The sequence below is a fragment of the Mobula birostris genome, chromosome 7, assembly GCF_030028105.1.
Source record: "Mobula birostris isolate sMobBir1 chromosome 7, sMobBir1.hap1, whole genome shotgun sequence".
NCBI lineage: Eukaryota > Metazoa > Chordata > Chondrichthyes > Myliobatiformes > Myliobatidae > Mobula > Mobula birostris.
Genome location: NC_092376.1, coordinates 4286522 through 4305249, shown reverse-complemented (window position 1 = coordinate 4305249; position 18728 = coordinate 4286522). Strand labels below are relative to the sequence as shown.

General features: G+C 44.1%; 1 protein-coding gene across 10 annotated transcripts in view; it reads left to right on the top strand.

Moving 5' to 3' along the window:
• Positions 1-18728, top strand: part of LOC140199965 (nuclear mitotic apparatus protein 1-like) — a 191607-nt gene that overhangs the window by 69188 nt on the left and 103691 nt on the right. For 7 of the 10 annotated variants that reach the window (XM_072262487.1, XM_072262488.1, XM_072262489.1 and 4 more), the window contains 2 exons: positions 2131-2243; positions 14725-14751. In XM_072262487.1, coding sequence (XP_072118588.1) covers positions 2131-2243; positions 14725-14751 — 140 coding nt within the window. The remainder of the gene's footprint in view (positions 1-2130; positions 2244-14724; positions 14752-18728) is intronic. The other 3 variants (XM_072262494.1, XM_072262490.1, XM_072262492.1) reach the window with 2 other exon arrangements.

Here is an 18728-nt window from a genome sequence, read left to right as displayed (position 1 = left end):
ATATCTATTGTCACCTGTCTTTTATTCTATATATCTGAAAAAAACTTTATGATATCCTTTTTGGTAGCTTACTTTCATATTTCACCATTCCTTATGTTTCTTTTAGTTGCTTTCTATTGGTTTTTAAAAGCTTCCCAATTCTCTACCTTCCCACTAATTTTTACTATATTATATGCCCTTTCTTTTGCTTTTACAGTATGTTGTCTTTGACTTCCCTTGTAACCCACAGTTGCATCATCCTCCATTTAGAATACTACTTCATCTTTGGATATATCTATCCTGTGCCTTCCGAATTGCCCCTAGAGACTCCAGCCATTTATGTTCTGCCGTTATCCCTGCTAGTGTCCCCTTCCAATCAACTTTGGCCAGCTCCTCTGCCATGCCTGATACACCTGACTTTATCTTCTCCCTCTCAAACGGCAAGGTACATTATATCATTATGATCACTACCTCCCAAGGATTCCTTTATCTTAAGCTCCCTCATCAAGTCTTGTTCATTACACAAACCCTAATCCAGAATTGCCTTTTCCTAAGGGGGCTCAACCACAAGCTGCTCTGAAAAGCCATCTCGTAGGCATTCTACTGATTCCCTCTCTTGAGATCCACCACCAACCTGAGTTTCTTAATCTATCTCCATATTGAAACCTCCATGACTATCAGAACATTGCCTTTATTATGTGCCTTTACTATTTCCCGTTGAGATTTGGATCCCACATCCCGGCTGCTGTTTAGAGTCCTGTATATAACTCCCATCAGGGTCTTTTTACCCTGCAGTTTCTTCACTCTACAGCCAAGGATTCTACATCTTGCAATCCTGTTGCCTCTTTCTAAGGATTGAATTCCATTTTCTACCAACAGAGTATCCCACCTCCTCTGTCTACCTGCCTTTCCTTTCAATACATGGTGTGAACTGGATGTTAAGGTCCCAGCTATGATATATCAGCCACATCTCAGTGAGGCCCACAATGTTATACCTGCTAATCTAACTGCGCTACAAGATCGTCCTCCTTATTCTGTGTACTGTGTGCATTCAAATACATCTTCAGTGCTGTATTCGTTACCCTTTTGGATTTTGCCCTCATGTTACACGTCACCTCATCCCTTGACTGCAATTTTCCTATATCATCTGCCTGTCCTTCCTGACAGTCTCACTGCACACTGCATCTAGTTGTATGCCAACTGCCTCATTCTCAGTCCATTCCCCCTGCCAAATTAGTTTAAACCCTTCCGGACAGCTCTAGCAAACCTGCCTGCAGGGATGTTGGTCTCCTTGTGTTCAGGTGTAACCTATCCTTTTTGTACAGGTCATATGTTCCCCAGAAGAGATCCTAGTCATGGAGAGATCTAAAACCTTGCTCCCTGCTTCACTCCCTCAGCCACTCATTCATCTACACTATCATTCTATTTCTGCCCTGACTAGCACGTGGTACTCGGAGTAATCCAAAGATTACTGTTCTGGAGGTTCTTCTTCTCTAACTCCCTTTATTCACTGTGCAGGACCTCTAACCCCTTTCTACCTTGCTCCTTTGCTAATTAACCCTAGTCACTGTTAACCCAAGCAATCTCACATGCCACAGGCAAGTTCTGCAGGCTCCGCTTGCTTTTTAAAATTGTTGGGTAAAGTCCACAATGAACTGTCTCCAACTCACTCCACAATCTCCCGCGCCGCGATCACACTATTCAAACCAATCACTTTATTATAACAGTAAGGGAAAAGCAATAGCAGAGTGCAGAATTAAGTGTCACAGTTACAGAAGAAGTGCAGTGCAGGCAGACAATAAAGTATAAGGGCCATAACAATGCAGACTGTGAGATCAGGAGTCCATTGTATTGCACATGCAACACTGTACAGTCTTTGAAGCTTTATCTATCTATGTAAAGTAAACTCTTTAATAATTAGAGTGACACACACAAAATGCTAGAGGAACTCAGCAAGTCTATGGAGAGGAATAAACAGTCGATGTTTCGGGCTGAGACCAATCATGACTCCCAGTGAAGAATTTCAGCCAATAACATTAACTGCTTATTCATTGACAGTTAATGCTGAGTTCCTCCAGCATTTTGTGTGTGCTGATCTGCAGAATCTCTTGTGTTTACTCTTTAATAATTAATGATTTGTTCGTATTGCAGAAGTGGAAAAGAAAATGCTTCCCAGATACTCGAGACAAAGTCCATTGAAGAGCGATTTCAGTTCATCTGCGACTTCTTAGAATGTAAGCATTACAGAAATAGTGTGCCCAAAGGTAATTGTGTATTTGATTTGCAGTTATTTTAATCTTGGCTGAGCACCTCCTTGTGTTTTTGCTCCAGTCGGCTTTATTTCATTACAAGATAATTTACTAAAGTTCTTTTATTGAAATTACTGTTGAAGGAATTGACTGAAGTGGGAAGCTTGGCATATTTTGCCTGGTCAAAGATGATCGAATCCATATGGAACGGGTGTTTGGTGTTGAAGATCTGTCTCTACACCTCTAATGAGCCAACACTAAACAAAAACGTTTTCTGCTCTCTATCAAACAGCAGCTTGCCCACGACCCCACCCGACTCAGATAAAGTTCCAAGTAAAATTTATTATCATACATACGTGTCACCACATACAACTCTGAGATTCTTTCTCTGTGGGCATACTTAGCAAATCTATAGAACAGTAACTGTAGACAGGATCAATGGATAACAAATGTGGGAATAAATAACAATTATGGAATAACAAGATAAAAGAGTCCATAAATGAGTGTAGTTATCCCCTTTTGTTCGAGAGTTTGATGGTTGAAGGGTAGTAACCGATTTGGACCAGTTTGCATTTCTTTCTCACACTTCAGTTCCGAGCGTGATAAATGTTTTCTGTGACTGTGCCTTCAGAATGGACCCATTTGAATACCTTCTTTAAGCAGTGGCGTGAGAGCACGTAGCACACTCAGCTTCACCGATTGAGTACATAAGGCAGCGACTCGCAGCAATTGGTGTTTTGAGGCGCGGCAAGTCGGAGATCCAAAGCATGAGAAAATGTAGCTCACTCAGTTTCTCCAACTGAGTATATAAGGCATCAACTCTCGCCAGTTTGGAGTTTTAAGCAGTGGTCAATCAGCGATCATGATTGATTGGCAAGAACAAATTCAAATAAGGCCGAGGCAAATAGAGTAGCCATATTCATAGTGGGTAGTGTTAGAGTGAGGCTTTAGCTCTTCGAGGCTTCAGTGAGGAAAGGCTTGGGTGAGAGAAAGTGAAAAGCTGTAGGTAGATTTTTTTCCCCCACATTGTATTTATTTTTTTAATATTTGCTCTGTTTGAACAATAAGGATGTTAGGCAGGACAGTTGAATGTTCCTCTTGCAGGTTGTGGGAAGGCAGAGAGATCTTCAGTGAGCCTGACAACTACACCTGTGAGAAGTGCATCCAGCTGCAGCTTTTAACAATCTGTGTTAAGGAGTTGGAGCTGGAACTGGATAAACTCTGGATCATTTGGGAAGCTGAAGGGGTGATAGATAGGACATACAGAGAGGTAGTTACACCCAAGGTGCAGGGCACATGAAACTGGGTGACAGTCACCTAGGGGTTAAACAACCAGAGCAGAGTACCCCTGTGGCCATCCCCCTCAACAACAGGTATACCACTAGCAGAGGAAGGTCACAGCAGTTAGGTCTCTGGCACAATGTCTGCCTTTGTGACTCAGAAGGGAAGTGGGAGGGGGAATGAGGTGAGCTGTGGTAATAGGGGAACAGAAAGGAGGTTCTGTGGATGAGAACAAGATTCCTGGATGGTATAATATTTCCTGGGTGCCAGGGACCAGACATTTTGCATTGTGTCTTCAGCATTCTTAAGTGGGAGGGTGAACGGCCATGGGTCGTGGTCCCTGTAGGCACCATTAATGTAGGTAGGAAGAGTGATGAGATTTAGAAAGTTACAAGTTCAAAGCAAAAGTTATTATCAGAGGCAATTATACATGTCACCACGTACAACCCTGAGATTCTTTTTCCTGTGGGCATACTCAGCAAATCATTACAGTAGGAACTATAACAGGATCAATTCAAGAGCAAGCAAAGAAAACAACAAACTGTGCAAATACAAATATAAATAAATAGCAATAAATAACAGCAGTGCGAACTAACATGATAAAGAGTTCTTAAAGTGAGCTAAGATCCTGATGACTGCGAAGTACTGACTGTTCTTGAACTTGGTGGTGGTGAGTCCTGAGCCTCCGGTACTTTCTGCCTGATGCAGCAGTGAGAAAAGAGTGTGGCCTGGGTGCTGAGGACCTTTGATGATGGATGCTACGTTTCATGTAGATGTGCTCAATGGCTGGGAGGGCTCTGCCTGTTGTGTACTGGGCTGAATCCACTATCATTTGTAGGAGTTTCCATTCAAAGGCATTAATTAGGTGCTAAATTAAAGGACAGGACCTCCAGGGTTGTGATCTCAGGATGGCCAGAAATAGGAAAATTATATAGTTTAAGGTTACACAGCAGATGCAGTATTGCATGCTCTCTCATTGGGACTTCTGCATACTGATGAAGGAAACTTTGCTGAACACATTTGACAAACTTTCCCATCTGGTCCTTTTACAGTTTGGGATTCCCAGTCAATATGTGGAAAGTTTAAAAATACCTATTGTAACAACCTTATGTTTCTCGCAACATTCTGTGATCTCTCTACAAATTTGCTCCTCTTAACTTCTAACACTATTGACTGGTCTGCAAAATAGTCCCATTAACGTGGTCGTACCTTTCTTATTTCTCAGTTTCACCCATAACGCCTCACAAAGTTGAGTTCTTCAGTATGTCCTGACAGAGCACTGCTGTGACATTCTCCCTGACTAGTAACACCACTCCTCCTTTAATCCCTCCCAGTCTGTCACATCTAAAACAACAAAATCATACAATATTGAACTGCTAGTCTTGTCCCTCCTGCAACCAAGTCTCACTAATGGTTACATTGTCATAATTCCAGTTGTTGATCTATGTCCTGAGCTCATCTGTCTTTCCTACAATACTTCTTGCATTGTAATATAAGCAGTTCAGGATGCTAGTTGCATTATGCTCAACCCTTTGATTCCTGACTTTCTGTGAGGTCTTAGCAACATCTGTCTGCACAACCTCTCCACTAACTGTTCTGGCACTTTGGTTCCCATCACCCTGCAATGCTAGTTTAAATCTCACTGGGTAGCATTTGCATACCTTCCCACTAGGATATTAGTCCCCCTCCAGTTCAGGGGCAAACTGTCCCTTCTGTATAGGTCCCACCTTCTCTGGAAGAGAGCCCAATGATCCAAAAATCTTATGCCTCCCTCCTATACCAACTCCTTTGTCGCATGTTAAACTGTAAAATCTTCCTGTTTCTGGCCTCATTAGCACATGGCATGGGTAGCAATCCTGAGATCACAATTCTGGAGGTTCTGCCCTTTAATTTAACACCTAACTTCCTGAACTCCCTATGTTGGGGGGGGGTGAGGGATACTACCTGAAACTTTTCTTTTTTGCCTTCTCTGACTGAAGCCTTGAAGAGCTAAAGCCTCAAAATCTCCAGTCTGACACTGTCCACTCTAATGCTAGCTGCTTCATTTGCTCCTGGCTTCCTTTAATTTGTTCTTGATAATTAATCCCAAACGCCAATTGGTCGCAGGTCAAAGCTCCAAAAAAAACCGGCACGAGTTGCTTCCTTTTATACTCTGTCAGCAAACTTTAGTGAAATTCCCTCCTCATGCTTCTGACCTCCTAATTGGTCGCTGGTCAAAGAGATATCACAGAAGAGATGCTGCAAGAAACATAAGGTTGTTGTAGGTGGTTTTAATCTTCCACATATTGATTGGGATTTCCATACTGTAAGAGGACTCGATGAGGTAGGGATTATCATGTGTTCAGGAAAGTTCCCTTAAGCAGTACTTAGAAGTCCCAGTGAGAAGGCTTGATCTGTCTTTAGGGAATGAGACAGGGCAGGTGACAAGTTGCAGGGCAACACTTTGCACCTGGTGATCACAGTGCCATTAGTTTCAAAGTAAATATGCAGAAAGATAGGTGTGGTCCTTGAGTTGAGGCGCCAAACTGGAGAAAGGCCATTTTTAATGCTATCAGAAAGGAACTGGCAAGTGTGGATTGGGATGGGCTGTTTTCTGGCAAATGTGTACTCGACAAGTAGGAGGCCTTCAAAAATCAAATTTGAGAGTACAAAGCTTGTATGTGCCTGTCAGAATAAATCATAAAGATAACAGGTTTAGGGAATCTTGGTTTTCAATAGATAATGAGGCCCTGGTTAAGAAACAAAAAGGAGGTGCATAGCCGGTATAGGCAGGCAGGAACAAATGAGGTGCTTATGGAGTATAAGAAATGCAAGAGAATACACGAAATCAGTACTAAATAAGGCACGAGGTTTCCCTAGCAGACAAGGTGAAGGAGAATCCTAAGGGATTCTACAGATACGTTAAGAGTAATTGATTGCTAGGGATAAAATTAGTCCTCTGGAAGATCAGAATGGTAATTCATGTATGGAGCCAAAACAGATGGGGGAGATCTTAAATAGCTTTTTTGCATCTGTATTTATGTGGGAGACAGACACAGAATCTGTAGAAGTGGGGCAAAGTGGCATTGACTTCATGGACCCTGTACAGATTACAGAGGAGGAGGTGTTTGTTTTCTTGAGGCAAATTGGGGTGGATAAATCCCCAGGGCTTGTCACGGTGTTCCCTTGGGCCCTGTGGGAGGCAAGTGCAAAAATTGTAGAGGCCCTAGCAGAGATATTTAAATCATCCTTAGCCACGGATGGGATGCTGGAGGATTGGAGGATAGCAGTGGTCAGAGGGAACATCAAATGGAGTGCCAAATTGAGCATCCCAGGTGCTGATGAATGCCTGAGCCACATCAGCGGCGGTTATTGAAGATGTAGGGACGGCCTCTGGCCGCCTGGTGGTACGGTCCACCATGGTAAGAAGCTGCGTGAAACTGTGGGAGGAGGGTAGAGGACCAACAAGATCCACATTTGACATGGTCAGTCTGTTGTGCAGGGACCTCAAAAGGTGCCAGTGGTGCCTGAATATGACGGCTAATTTTTGCTCACTGGCACTCCACACAGGCTGCAGTCCAATCATGCACGTCCTTACTAAGGCTGTGTCACACAAACTTTGGTGCAACCAGTTTCTGTGAGGCCTTTCGGCCTGGATGCAAGAGGCTACATATGGAGTTGAAAACAATATGTCTCCAGTTTGCGGGCACTATGGGGCGAGGGCGACCAGTTAAGACTTCATATAGGAGAGAAACCCCAGCTTTCCCGAACTTAATGTCAGCCATCCGCAGGTGCGAAACTGCTGTTTGCTAATCCTGGAGCTGTGGGCAGGTAGTTTGGTTGGCTGCCAGGCTGACATAATCGGCCCCAAAGTGTATGGCCTCAGTGGCTGGCCATGAGAGGCAATCAACCAGGGCATTATTTTTCCCCTTGATATGTTGTATATCCATTGTGAACTCAGATATGTAGAACAGGTGGCGTTGCTGCCATGCAGACCAAGGGTCTTATATTTTGTCCATCACGCGCACGAGAGGTTTGTGGTCAACAAATGCTGAGAAATGGCGACCCTCTAGAAGAAAATGTAAATGGCGGACAGCCAGATAGAGACCGAGAAGCTCATGGTCAGACCTGCTGTACTTCCTTTTGGGGGGATGGAGCAGCCAGCTGAAGAATGTGAGCGGTTGCCACATGCCTGTAACCAATTGTTTGTGCACAGCACCTACAGCATAGTCTGAAGTGTCAGTAGCAGTGGTTATGGGTGCTTTGGGAAGTGGGTGTGATAGTAGGGTCACGTTAAAAAGAGCTTGCTTGTTGTCATCAAGTGCACCGGTCATGTCCACTGACCAATCAAGCACGTGATTAGGGATATTGCCTTTAAGTGCACTATACAAGAGGAGCATAAATTTAGCAGCTCATGGAATTCACCATACCTAAAATCTCCTGTAGTTTTTTGATAGTGCGGAGCGGTGAGAAATCCATAATAAATGCTACTTTTGATGTGAGGGGTTTCGCACCTTCTGCACAGATGCACTGGCTGAGAAAGTCAGTGACTGACAACCCAAACTGGCATTTAGCAGGGTTAATAATCAACCTATAGTGGCCTAAGTGCTTAATGTGTGTGGAGATGACATATGTGTTTGGATTTGGATGCACTGGTGACAAGTTTGTCATCCAGGTAAACAAAGGAAATCTAAGTCTTTTAATACAGAGTCCATCAGCCGTCAGAAAGTCTGTGCTGCGTTTTACAGTCCAAACAGCACACGCAGAAACTCAGACTAATCAGGGTTATTACAGCTTTTTTGAGAATGTCCTCTGAGCACACAGGAACCAAAGCTGATTTAGGAAAAAACTGGCTAAATGTGCCGAAAAATCTTGGATGGTCCAGGTCCCACGGCAAGCTCTGACAGTCTTCCTCGTAGTCCATAACAACCCCAATCTTGGTGTCAGCGGAAAATGTAACCACATTATCATCCAGATCGTTGATATAGATGAGCCTGCCGTGGGACCTGGACCAGCTGGAAAACTGGGCTGAAAAATGTCAGATGGAGTTTAATGCAGACAAGTGTGAGGTGTTGCTGTTCAGTAGAACCAACCAGGGTAGCTCTTACACAGTGAATGGTAGGACACTGAGGAGTGCTGGAGAACAAAGAGATCTGGGAATACAGGTCCATAATTCATTGCAAGTAGCATCACAGATAGATCGGGACATCGGTGAGGCCTAGTTTGGAGTATATTGTGCCATTTTGGTCACCTACCGACAGGAGGTATGTTAATAAGGTTGAAATAGTACAGAGAAAATGTTGCCAGGTCTGGAGGACCTGAGTTATAAGGGAAGATTGAATAGGGTAGGACTTTATTCCTTAGAACATAGAAAATTGAGGAGAGATTTGATAGAGGTGTACAAAATTATAAGGGGTATAGATAGGGTAAATACAAGCAGGCTTTTTCTACTGAGGTTGACTGGAACTACAACCAGAGGTCATGGGTTAAGGGTGAAAGGTGAAAAGTTTAGGGGAACATCAGGAGAAACTTCTTTACTCAGAGGGTCGTGCGAGTGTGGAATGAGCTGCCAGTTCAGGTGGTGCTCGATTTCTAACGTTTAAGGGAAGCTTGGATAGGTATGTAGATGGTAGGGCTATTGTCCCGATGCTGGTCATTTAGCCCATGGCTCACTTTACTTTACCTTACTTTATACTTTATTGTCGCCAAACAATTGGTTTGGTATGGGCTACATGGGCAGAAGGGCCTGTTTCTGTGCTGTACTTTTCTATGACTATGAATGGTTGAGTAAGCTAGGGCTCTTCTCTTTGGAGAGGAGGTGAGAGCTGAATTGATGGAGGTGTACAAGGTGATAAGAGGCATAGCTCTAGTGGACAGCCAGAGACTTCCCCGAGGACAGAAATGACAAATATAAGGGGCATAGTTTTAAGGTGTTTGGAGAAAGGTTTTGGGGGGGTGGGTGTCAGAGATAGTGTTTTTACAGAGTGGTTTGTGCCGGGGTGGTGATAGGGACATTTAAGAGACTCTTAGATAGGCACATAGAAAATGGAAGCTATGTGGGAAGGAAGGGTTAGATTGATCGTGAAGTTGGTTAGATGGTCAGCATAATGTTGTGGAGCGAAGGACCTGGACTGAGCCATACTGCTATATGTAAAGGAGCTGTGGTGTATTGAATATGGTCATTAGGAACTGTTTCTGCTCAAAAGCGCACTGAATGTGGTGAGAGGGCAAAGAAAAATAAGACCATATAAAAGTACAGCACAAGAACAGGCCCTTCATGTGGTGCTGAACTAATTAAACTATTGATTAAATATCGAACTAATCTAGTCCCTTATGTCTTCACATCCATACACCTCTATTCTGTGTATAGCTCTCAACCAACAGGCTCTTGAACCAGAGGGGATAACTGCACTCATCCCAACAATGACCTGTTCCCACAACCTATAGACTCACTTTCAAGGACTTTTCATCTCATGTTCTTAATATTTATTGATTTTTTATTTATTATTAGTTAATTTTAATTTTGTACTTGAAGTTTGTTGCCTTTTGCATACCAGCTGTTTGTCCCATTGTGTGAGGTCTTTCATTGATACTTGTATTTACTGTGAATACCTGCAAGAAAATTAATCTCAGTGTTCTATATGGTGATAAACATATACTTTGATAATAAGTTTACTTTGAAATTTCAGCTTTATATTCATTTGCCTTTCCCAGTGCCTCATAATTGCCTCCAGCACCAACCATTCCAGCCACTGACCACTCCCTGTGTACAAAAAAAAGAGCAAAGTTTAAATGAAGTTGAATGCAAGGTAGCCCCTCAGGTTCCAGAGCTGGACTGTTGAAGCCTAATAACTGTTCCTGAAGCTGGGAGGAGCATCCTGAGGCTGCAGTGAGAAGGGAGCATGGCCTTGGTGGGGTTAAACCAGGGTTTTCAAGGGCTACTAGGCAGTGTAGCTCAAAGGGCATGTTCCACGTTGTATCTTTAAATAAAATAAATAAACCTATCAGATCTCCAGTCAGCCTCTGCCACTTCAGAGAAAACACCCAGGTTTTTCCCAGCCTCTCCTTATATCACATGCAGTCAAATCAGGCAGCATCCTGGTAATGTCTCCTGCATGCCTGTCCTCATCAAGGTGTCAGCAGTGGAAAGGGTGAGCTGTTTCAAGTAACACACATGAAAGTTGCTGGTGAACGCAGCAGGCCAGGCAGCATCTCTAGGAAGAGGTGCAGTCGATGTTTCAGGCCGAGACCCTTCGTCAGGACTAACTGAAGGAAGAGTGAGTAAGGGATTTGAAAGTTGGAGGGGGAGGGGGAGATCCAAAATGATAGGAGGAGGGGGAGGGATGGAGCCAAGAGCTGGACAGGTGATAGGCAAAAGGGATACGAGAGGATCATGGGACAGGAGGTCCGGGAAGAAAGACGGGGTGGGGGAACCAGAGGATGGGCAAGAGGTATATTCAGAGGGAGAAAAAGGAGAGTGAGAGAAAGAATGTGTGTATAAAAATCAGTAACAGATGGGGTACGAGGGGGAGGTGGCGCATTAGTGGAAGTTAGAGAAGTCGATGTTCATGCCATCAGGTTGGAGGCTCCCCAGACGGAATATAAGGTGTTGTTCCTCCAACCCGAGTGTGGCTTCATCCTTACAGTAGAGGAGGCCGTGGATAGACATGTCAGAATGGGAATGGAATGTGGAATTAAAATGTGTGGCCACTGGGAGATCCTGCTTTCTCTGGCGGACAGAGCATAGGTGTTCAGCAAGCGGTCTCCCAGTCTGCGTCGGGTCTCGCCAATATATAAAAAACCACATCGAGAGCACCGGACGCAGTATATTACCCCAGCCGACTCACAGGTGAAGTGTTGCCTCACCTGGAAGGACTGTTTGGGGCCCTGAATGGTGGTAAGGGAGGAAGTGTAAGGGCATGTGTAGCACTTGTTCCGCTTACACAGATAAGTGCCAGGAGGGAGATCAGTGGGGAGGGATGGGGGAGGCGAATGGACAAGGGAGTCGCGTAGGGAGCGATGCCTGCGGAATGCAGAGAGAGGGGGGGAGGGAAAGATGTGCTTAGTGGTGGGATCCCGTTGGAGGTGGTGGAAGTTACGGAGAATAATATGTTGGACCCGGAGGCTGGTGGGGTGGTAGGTGAGGACCAGGGGAATCCTATTCCTAGTGGGGTGGCGGGAGGATGGAGTGAGAGCAGATGTACGTGAAATGGGGGAGATGCGTTTAAGAGCAGAGTTGATAGTGGAGGAAGGGAAGCCCATTTCTTTAAAAAAGGAAGACATTTCCCTCGTCCTAGAATGAAAAGCCTCATCCTGAGAGCAGATGCGGCGGAGATGGAGGAATTGCGAGAAGGGGATGGCGTTTTTGCAAGAGACAGGGTGAGAAGAGGAATAGTCCAGATAGCTGTGAGAGTCAGTAGGCTTATAGTAGACATCAGTGGATAAGCTGTCTCCAGAGACAGAGACAGAAAGATCTAGAAAGGGGAGGGAGGTGTTGGAAATGGACCAGGTAAACTTGAAGGCAGGGTGACAGTTGGAGGCAAAGTTAATAAAGTCAACGAGCTCTGCATGCATGCAGGAAACAGCGCCAATGCAGTTGTCGATGTAGCGAAGGAAAAGTGGGGGACAGATACCAGAATAGGTACAGAACATAGATTGTTCCACAAAGCCAACAAAAAGGCAGGCATAGCTAGGACCCATACGGGTGCCCATAGCTACACCTTTAGTTTGGAGGAAGTGGGAGGAGCCAAAGGAGAAATTATTAAGAGTAAGGACTAATTCCGCTAGACGGAGCAGAGTGGTGGTAGAGGGGAACTGATTAGGTCTGGAATCCAAAAAGAAGCGTAGAGCTTTGAGACCTTCCTGATGGGGGATGGAAGTATATAGGGACTGGACATCCATGGTGAAAAGTTCCTAGGTGCCGGCGTGTCTGAAGATCTATCTCACTGGACTCCCTGCAGTTCGCGTACCGTCCCAACCACTCAACAGGCAATGCCATTGCCACCACCCTCCTCCTGGCCCTCACCCGCTTGGACAAAAAAGACACATATGTTCGAATGCTGTTCATAGATTTCATTTCAGCATTCAACACAATCATTCCTCAGCACCTGATTGGAAAGCTGAGCCTGCTGGGCCTGAACACCTCCCTCTGCAACTGGATTCAAGACTTTCTGACTGGGAGACCTCAGTCAGTCCGGATTGGAAGCAGCACCTCCAACACCATCACACTGAGCACGGGGCTCCCCAGGGCTGTGTGCTCAGTCCACTGCTGTTCACTCTGCTGACCCACGACTGTGCAACACACAGCTCGAACCACATCATCAAGTTCGCCGATGATATGACCGTGGTGGGTCTCATCTGCAAGAATGACGAGTCAGCATACAGAGAGGAGGTGCTGTGGCTAATGGACTAGTGCAGAGCCAACAACCTGTCTCTGAATATGAACAAGACAAAGAGATGGTTTTTGACTTCAGGAGAGCACAGAGCAACCACTCTCTGCTGAACATTGATGACTCCTCCGTAGAGATCGTTAGAGCACCAAATCTCTTGGTGTTCACCTGGCAGAAAATCTCACCTGGTCCCTCAACACGAGCTCCATAGCAAAGAAAGCCCAGCAGTGTCTCTACTTTCTGCGAGGGCTGAGAAAAGTCCATCTTCCACCTCCCATCCTCACCATATTCTGCAGAGGTTGTATCGAGAGTATCCTGAGCAGCTGCATTACTGCCTGGTTCGGAAATTGCACCGTCTCAGATCGCAAGACCCTGCAGCGGATAGTGAGGTCAGCTGAAGGGATCATCGGGGTCTCTCCGCCATTACAGATATTTACACCACACGCTGCATCTGTAAAGCTAACAGCATTATGAAGGACCCCACGCACCCCTCATACAAGCTTTTTGACATTGTTTACATTTACATCATTTATTATTATATTGTAATTTGTCCTTTACTGTGCCTATTGTTTTGTTTATTAATTATTGTACTGTCTTGCACTGTTTTGTGCACTTTATGTAGTCCCGTGTAAGTCTGAGGTCTAATGTAGTTTTGTGTTGTTTCACGTAGTCTAGTCTAGTTTTGTGTTGTTTCATGTAGCACCATGGTCCTGTACCAGCATTTATAGTTGAAATGACAATAAAAGTGACTTGACTTGACTTGACTTAGGCCCAGCATATTGAAGACACAGAAGCAGCAATATTTCATCTGGAGTTTGAGAGATTTGTTATGTCAACAAAGACTCACAAATTTCTACAGATGTATGATGGAGAGCATTCTAACTGGTTGCATCACTGTCTGGTATGGAGGGACCACTGCACAGGATTGGAAAATGCTGCAGGGGGTTCCAACTCCACAGCTCCATCATGATCACTAGCCTACGCACCATCAAGGGCACTTTCAAAAGATGATGCCTTGAAAAGGTGGCATCCATTATTAGGGACTCCCATCACCGACTATTATTCCCCTCTGAATCAGAATCAGATTTAATATCCCAGTGTATGCCGTGAAATACGTTGTTTTAAGGCAGCTGTATGTACATAATGATAAAAACTATAAATTACAATAAAAAAAATACAGTATATATAAAAATAAATCTAATATTCTTACTGCTGCCATGGGGACGAAGGTAGAGGAGCCTGAAGACACACAATATTTTAGGAACAGCTTCTTCCCCTCTGCCATCAGATTTCTGAATGGACAATGTACCCATATACACCATTTAAAAAAAATATTTTGGCTCTTTTTGCACTACTTAATTTAATTTTTAGAAATACTGTATATTTCTTATTGCAATTTATAGTGTTTTAATTATGTATTACAATATATTGCTGCCACAAAACAAATAGTTTCACAGCTTATGCCAGTGATATTAACACTGATTATGATTCTGATTCAGAGGGGATATTGTGTCTGTCTAGTGCCAAAAGGGCCACCCAGCCTAAAACAGCCTTACAAGTATACATCAAAACACTGAAGCATGCAGTGAAATATGTTGCTTGTGTCAATGACCAACACAGTCAGAGAAATGTGGTTGAGAGACGGGTGGGAGTCTGTTGAACTCTGGAAACCATAGCCAGAGGCAATCTGATCATGTCTGCTTTGTGTTTTACTTTTGTTTTCTGACTGACAGTGTGTATTATGTCATTTAGTAGCAGGACAGCTTAAAACTATTTTATCTAAACATTGTCTTTGTTTTGCATACTGCGTGGTTTGAATGACTAACATTCCTGTTCGATGTTTGTAGGTGCAGAGGCTCAGGAGAATCAGCCAGGTAAGAGTCTGTCTGCCAAGTCATTTGGAGTGGAAATGTATGCGTGGGGCGTGGACATGAGATTGTAGGTGCTGCAATCTGCTGGGGAAAAGCAATGAGTTGAGCAATATCAGTGGGAGGAAAGGAGTTACTGATATTCCAAGTCCAAATATCCTGATGCAGGGTTTCGAGCCGGGCTTTGACCTGAAACATCAATTTCTTTATTCCCACAGATGTTGCTTGGCCCACTGAATTTCTTCAGCAGATTGTTTGGTGCCCAAGTAGAAATATCTGAATGTCCTTGAGGCTCATTGGTTTCGGGAACTCCTTTGCCAGTGTTGAAATAATTGGGTACAACTTTCCCATAGTACTGAACTCTGCGTGTGTGTGTGAGTATATGTGATTAAAGATTAACAAGTTTTCAAGCAGTGGTCCACCCCCCCCCCACCCCTTTCCTACCAAGGAGGAGATACTTCCAGCTAATGAAGTAGTTTAAACACAATTCCATTTATTTTCAGCAATACGTGTTTAATTTTAAACAAAATTCTTAAAATTTAAAACTAAAAGAGGACTTCTATCTTATATTAAAAAAAATTCAAATTACAAACTGTTTGTAAAACAAAAAGGATTTCCAAAACACAGGTACAAATCCTATAAGCTAAAAGACACACCCTTGAGTTGCAGATGAACTGTCAGTCACAGAAACTAAAGGCTTGTTCAACCCATCTTCCCGTCATTCTTCTTGATGCTCTTCACCATTCCTAATAAGCCTGACAGCTTTCTGCATTTATATCATTTCTTTGTGACTTCACATGTAATATTTTCTTCCGACTTCTTTTCACACTGCGTTTCTGGCAACAGAGTTCCCAAGCACCCACAGTTAATGGTGTGAAACTAACTTTCTGAGTACATAAATCTTCCAACTACTGTTAGATCAGCTATTTGATGTGTTATCAATCTGATCTGCAAGCTTCCTTGAACTACATATATTAACCAGTGTTGTCTAGTTTGATGCAGGCCTATTAACATACCCCATTGACTTACACAGCATTTCTTGAGCCTCGTGCTATGGGTCAGCAGTCTGTGCTGTATAGACAGCGCTTGTTTGTAAAGCTTTATTTTTAAAGCTTGGTGCCACTATAGCGTAGTGGTTAGTGCGATGCTATCACAGCTTGGAGCGTCAGATTTTGGAGATCAAACCTAGTGTCCTCTGTACGTCCTCCCTTGTGGAATGTGTGGATTTTCTCCAGGCCCCTCCCACAGTCCAAAGACGTACCAGTTAGGTTAATCGACTGTTGTAAATTATCCTGTGATTAGGTTAGGGTTCAAATCGGGGCTGTTGGGAGTTGCTGGGTGGTGTGGCTTGAAAGGGCGAGAGTGCCTAATATTCATTTACTGATACAGCAGGAGTAAGTCCTTCTGACCCTTCAAGCCACAACACCCAGTAAACCCACAACTCCGAGTAACCCTAATCATGGACCAGTTAAGCTAGGACCATACCTAATATGCCTTTGGACTGTGGGAGTAAACCAGGTTCCTGGGAGAAAACCCATGTATTCCTTGGCGGGGGGCTGGGGTGGTCGGGGGAGGTGGGAACGTACAGAGACTTGTTACTGAATGGCCCAGGAATTGAACTGCAAACTTCGGAATGCCCTGAGCTGTTACAATGTCGCGCTAACCACTATACTACCATAGCTATTCGTCTCTGTATCTCCAAATAAATAACACTTCAAACTGTGTACTGCTTGGCATTTACATTAAGAACTGAAGACTGGCTCTTGTTTATGATAAGAAGCTAAACAAAGAATATCGGTTGGAAGTGTAACTTACTTAAATGGAACACTTCGATCCCTAGAAATGTCAGTGTCTGTGTTTAGAATGCTGAGCTTTTGTCACTAAAGAAAGCCTCCTGGCCCTGGACAGAAACTATCCATCACCGTACATGGAAGCATACATTGAAATGCATTGTTTGTGTTAACGGCCAACAGACCGAAGGATATGCTAGGGATGGCCTGAAGTTCAAGTTCAAAATACATTTATTATCAAATTTTGTATACCATTTGCGGTACAACCTTGAGATTCGTCTTCCTGCAGACAGCCGCAAAACAAAGAAACACAGTAGAATCCACAAAAAACCCAAAAACCACAATGGCTGTCAAGAACAATTAGATAAAACAATAAAAAAAAGTAAACCAACAATTACAGGATATGAACCACAGAGTCCCTGTAAGTGAGTCTATAGCCACGGCGCCAGTTTTGCGCTGCAGGCCACTGCTGCAGAGTCAGTTCACTGCTGATGTGAGTAAAGCTTCGCTCAGTAGTCAGCCAGTTTGCCCTTCACCCCTGGCCTTGATGCCATAATCTGTTTAATCTGGCTCGGCACTTAAATCAGCTAAATATCAGTTTGTTTTTCACTCCTGCACCCAGGCCCTGCCACGTCATTCTGGGCCTGAGTTCACTCCAGCAATGGTCGCCACACCGTAGCTGCATTCTCAAGAGATCAGTTCGCCGAATCCTTCAGGGTATCGCAAAAACGCCAGGTTGTTCAGACAGTTAAAAAGCACAACTCCCAATGGGAAATTACAGGCTGTGGATTGTAGTGATCTAGTCCAGAAAAATTATACTTAGTAGAATAGTCAGTAGTTTTTTTAGCTGCCTACAAAACATCACTGTGTCTTGCTGGCACTATCATGCTTAGACTCCGGTGCTGATGTAGCATGCCCACAATGCTTGACAGAACGGCACAGAGTACAACAAAACAGAACATAACAAGCGATAACAGCAAGACAAGCACCGTTCTTCCCTTCCGCCTACACAACCATCCACGCACGTGCACAGTCCTCTAACCCCAGGTCAGGCTGTCGTCTTCAGCGGACCTAACGTGAGATAGATTGTGAGATTGTAAGTCCATCTCTTAGTATTAGGGACCATGGAATACTTGGGTGAGCAAGAGACTTGAATTGGAGAGACAAGCTTTGTGAAGGGAGGTTATGGGGATGTGGATAAATTGTAGTTTACAGATCTCGGCAAACTTACTGGGATGGTGTGGACATGCCATATTGGCGTCGGAATGTGTGATGACATTTGTGTCTGCCCCCAGCACATCCTTGGGTTGGGTTAGATTATGAGGACACTCAGTCCTCGTTTATTGTCATTTAGAAATGCATGCATTAAGAAATGATACAATGTTCCTCCAGTATGATATCACAGAAACACAGGACAGACCAAGACTAAAACTGACAAAAACCACATAATTATAACATATAGTTACAACAGTGCAAAGCAATACCATAATTTGATAAAGAGTAGACCATGGACAGGGTAAAGAAAGTCTCAAAAGTCCTGATAGCCCATCATCTCACGCAGATGGTAGAAGGGAGAAACTCTCCATGAACCTCCAGCACTGCAAACTTTCCGATGCAGCACCCTGGAAGCACCGACCTCAGCCGACTCTAAGCCTTCCGAAAACCTTGAGCCTCCGACCAGCCTTCCGACACTGAGCACCATCTCTGCCGAGCGCTTCAACCCCGCCCCGGCCGCCGAGCAACAAGCAAAGCTGAGGACTTGGGGCCTTCCCCTCCTGAGATTCAGGATCATATAGTAGCAGCGGCAGCGAAGCAGGCATTTCAGAAGTTTCACCAGATGTTCCTCCGTGCTCTCACATCTGTCTCCATCAAATCAGGATTGTGCACGGCCCCCTACTTGACAGATAACAAATATTCATCACCGGAGTGGCCACTGTGCGCTATGTCGCGCCGCCATCTTCTCCTCAAAGTTAAAATCAAATTTATTATCAAAGTGTATATATATGTCACCATATACAACCCTGAGATTCATTTTCTTGCAGGCATACTCAGTAATTCCTTAATAGCATAATAACCGTAACAGAATAAATGAAGGACCTCTAACACGGGTATTCAACTGGGGTGCTGAAGACTACTTTCTTTTGTGCAAGTACAGAAAGAAAGAAATAACCTGGGCCTCTGTACCTCCCTCTG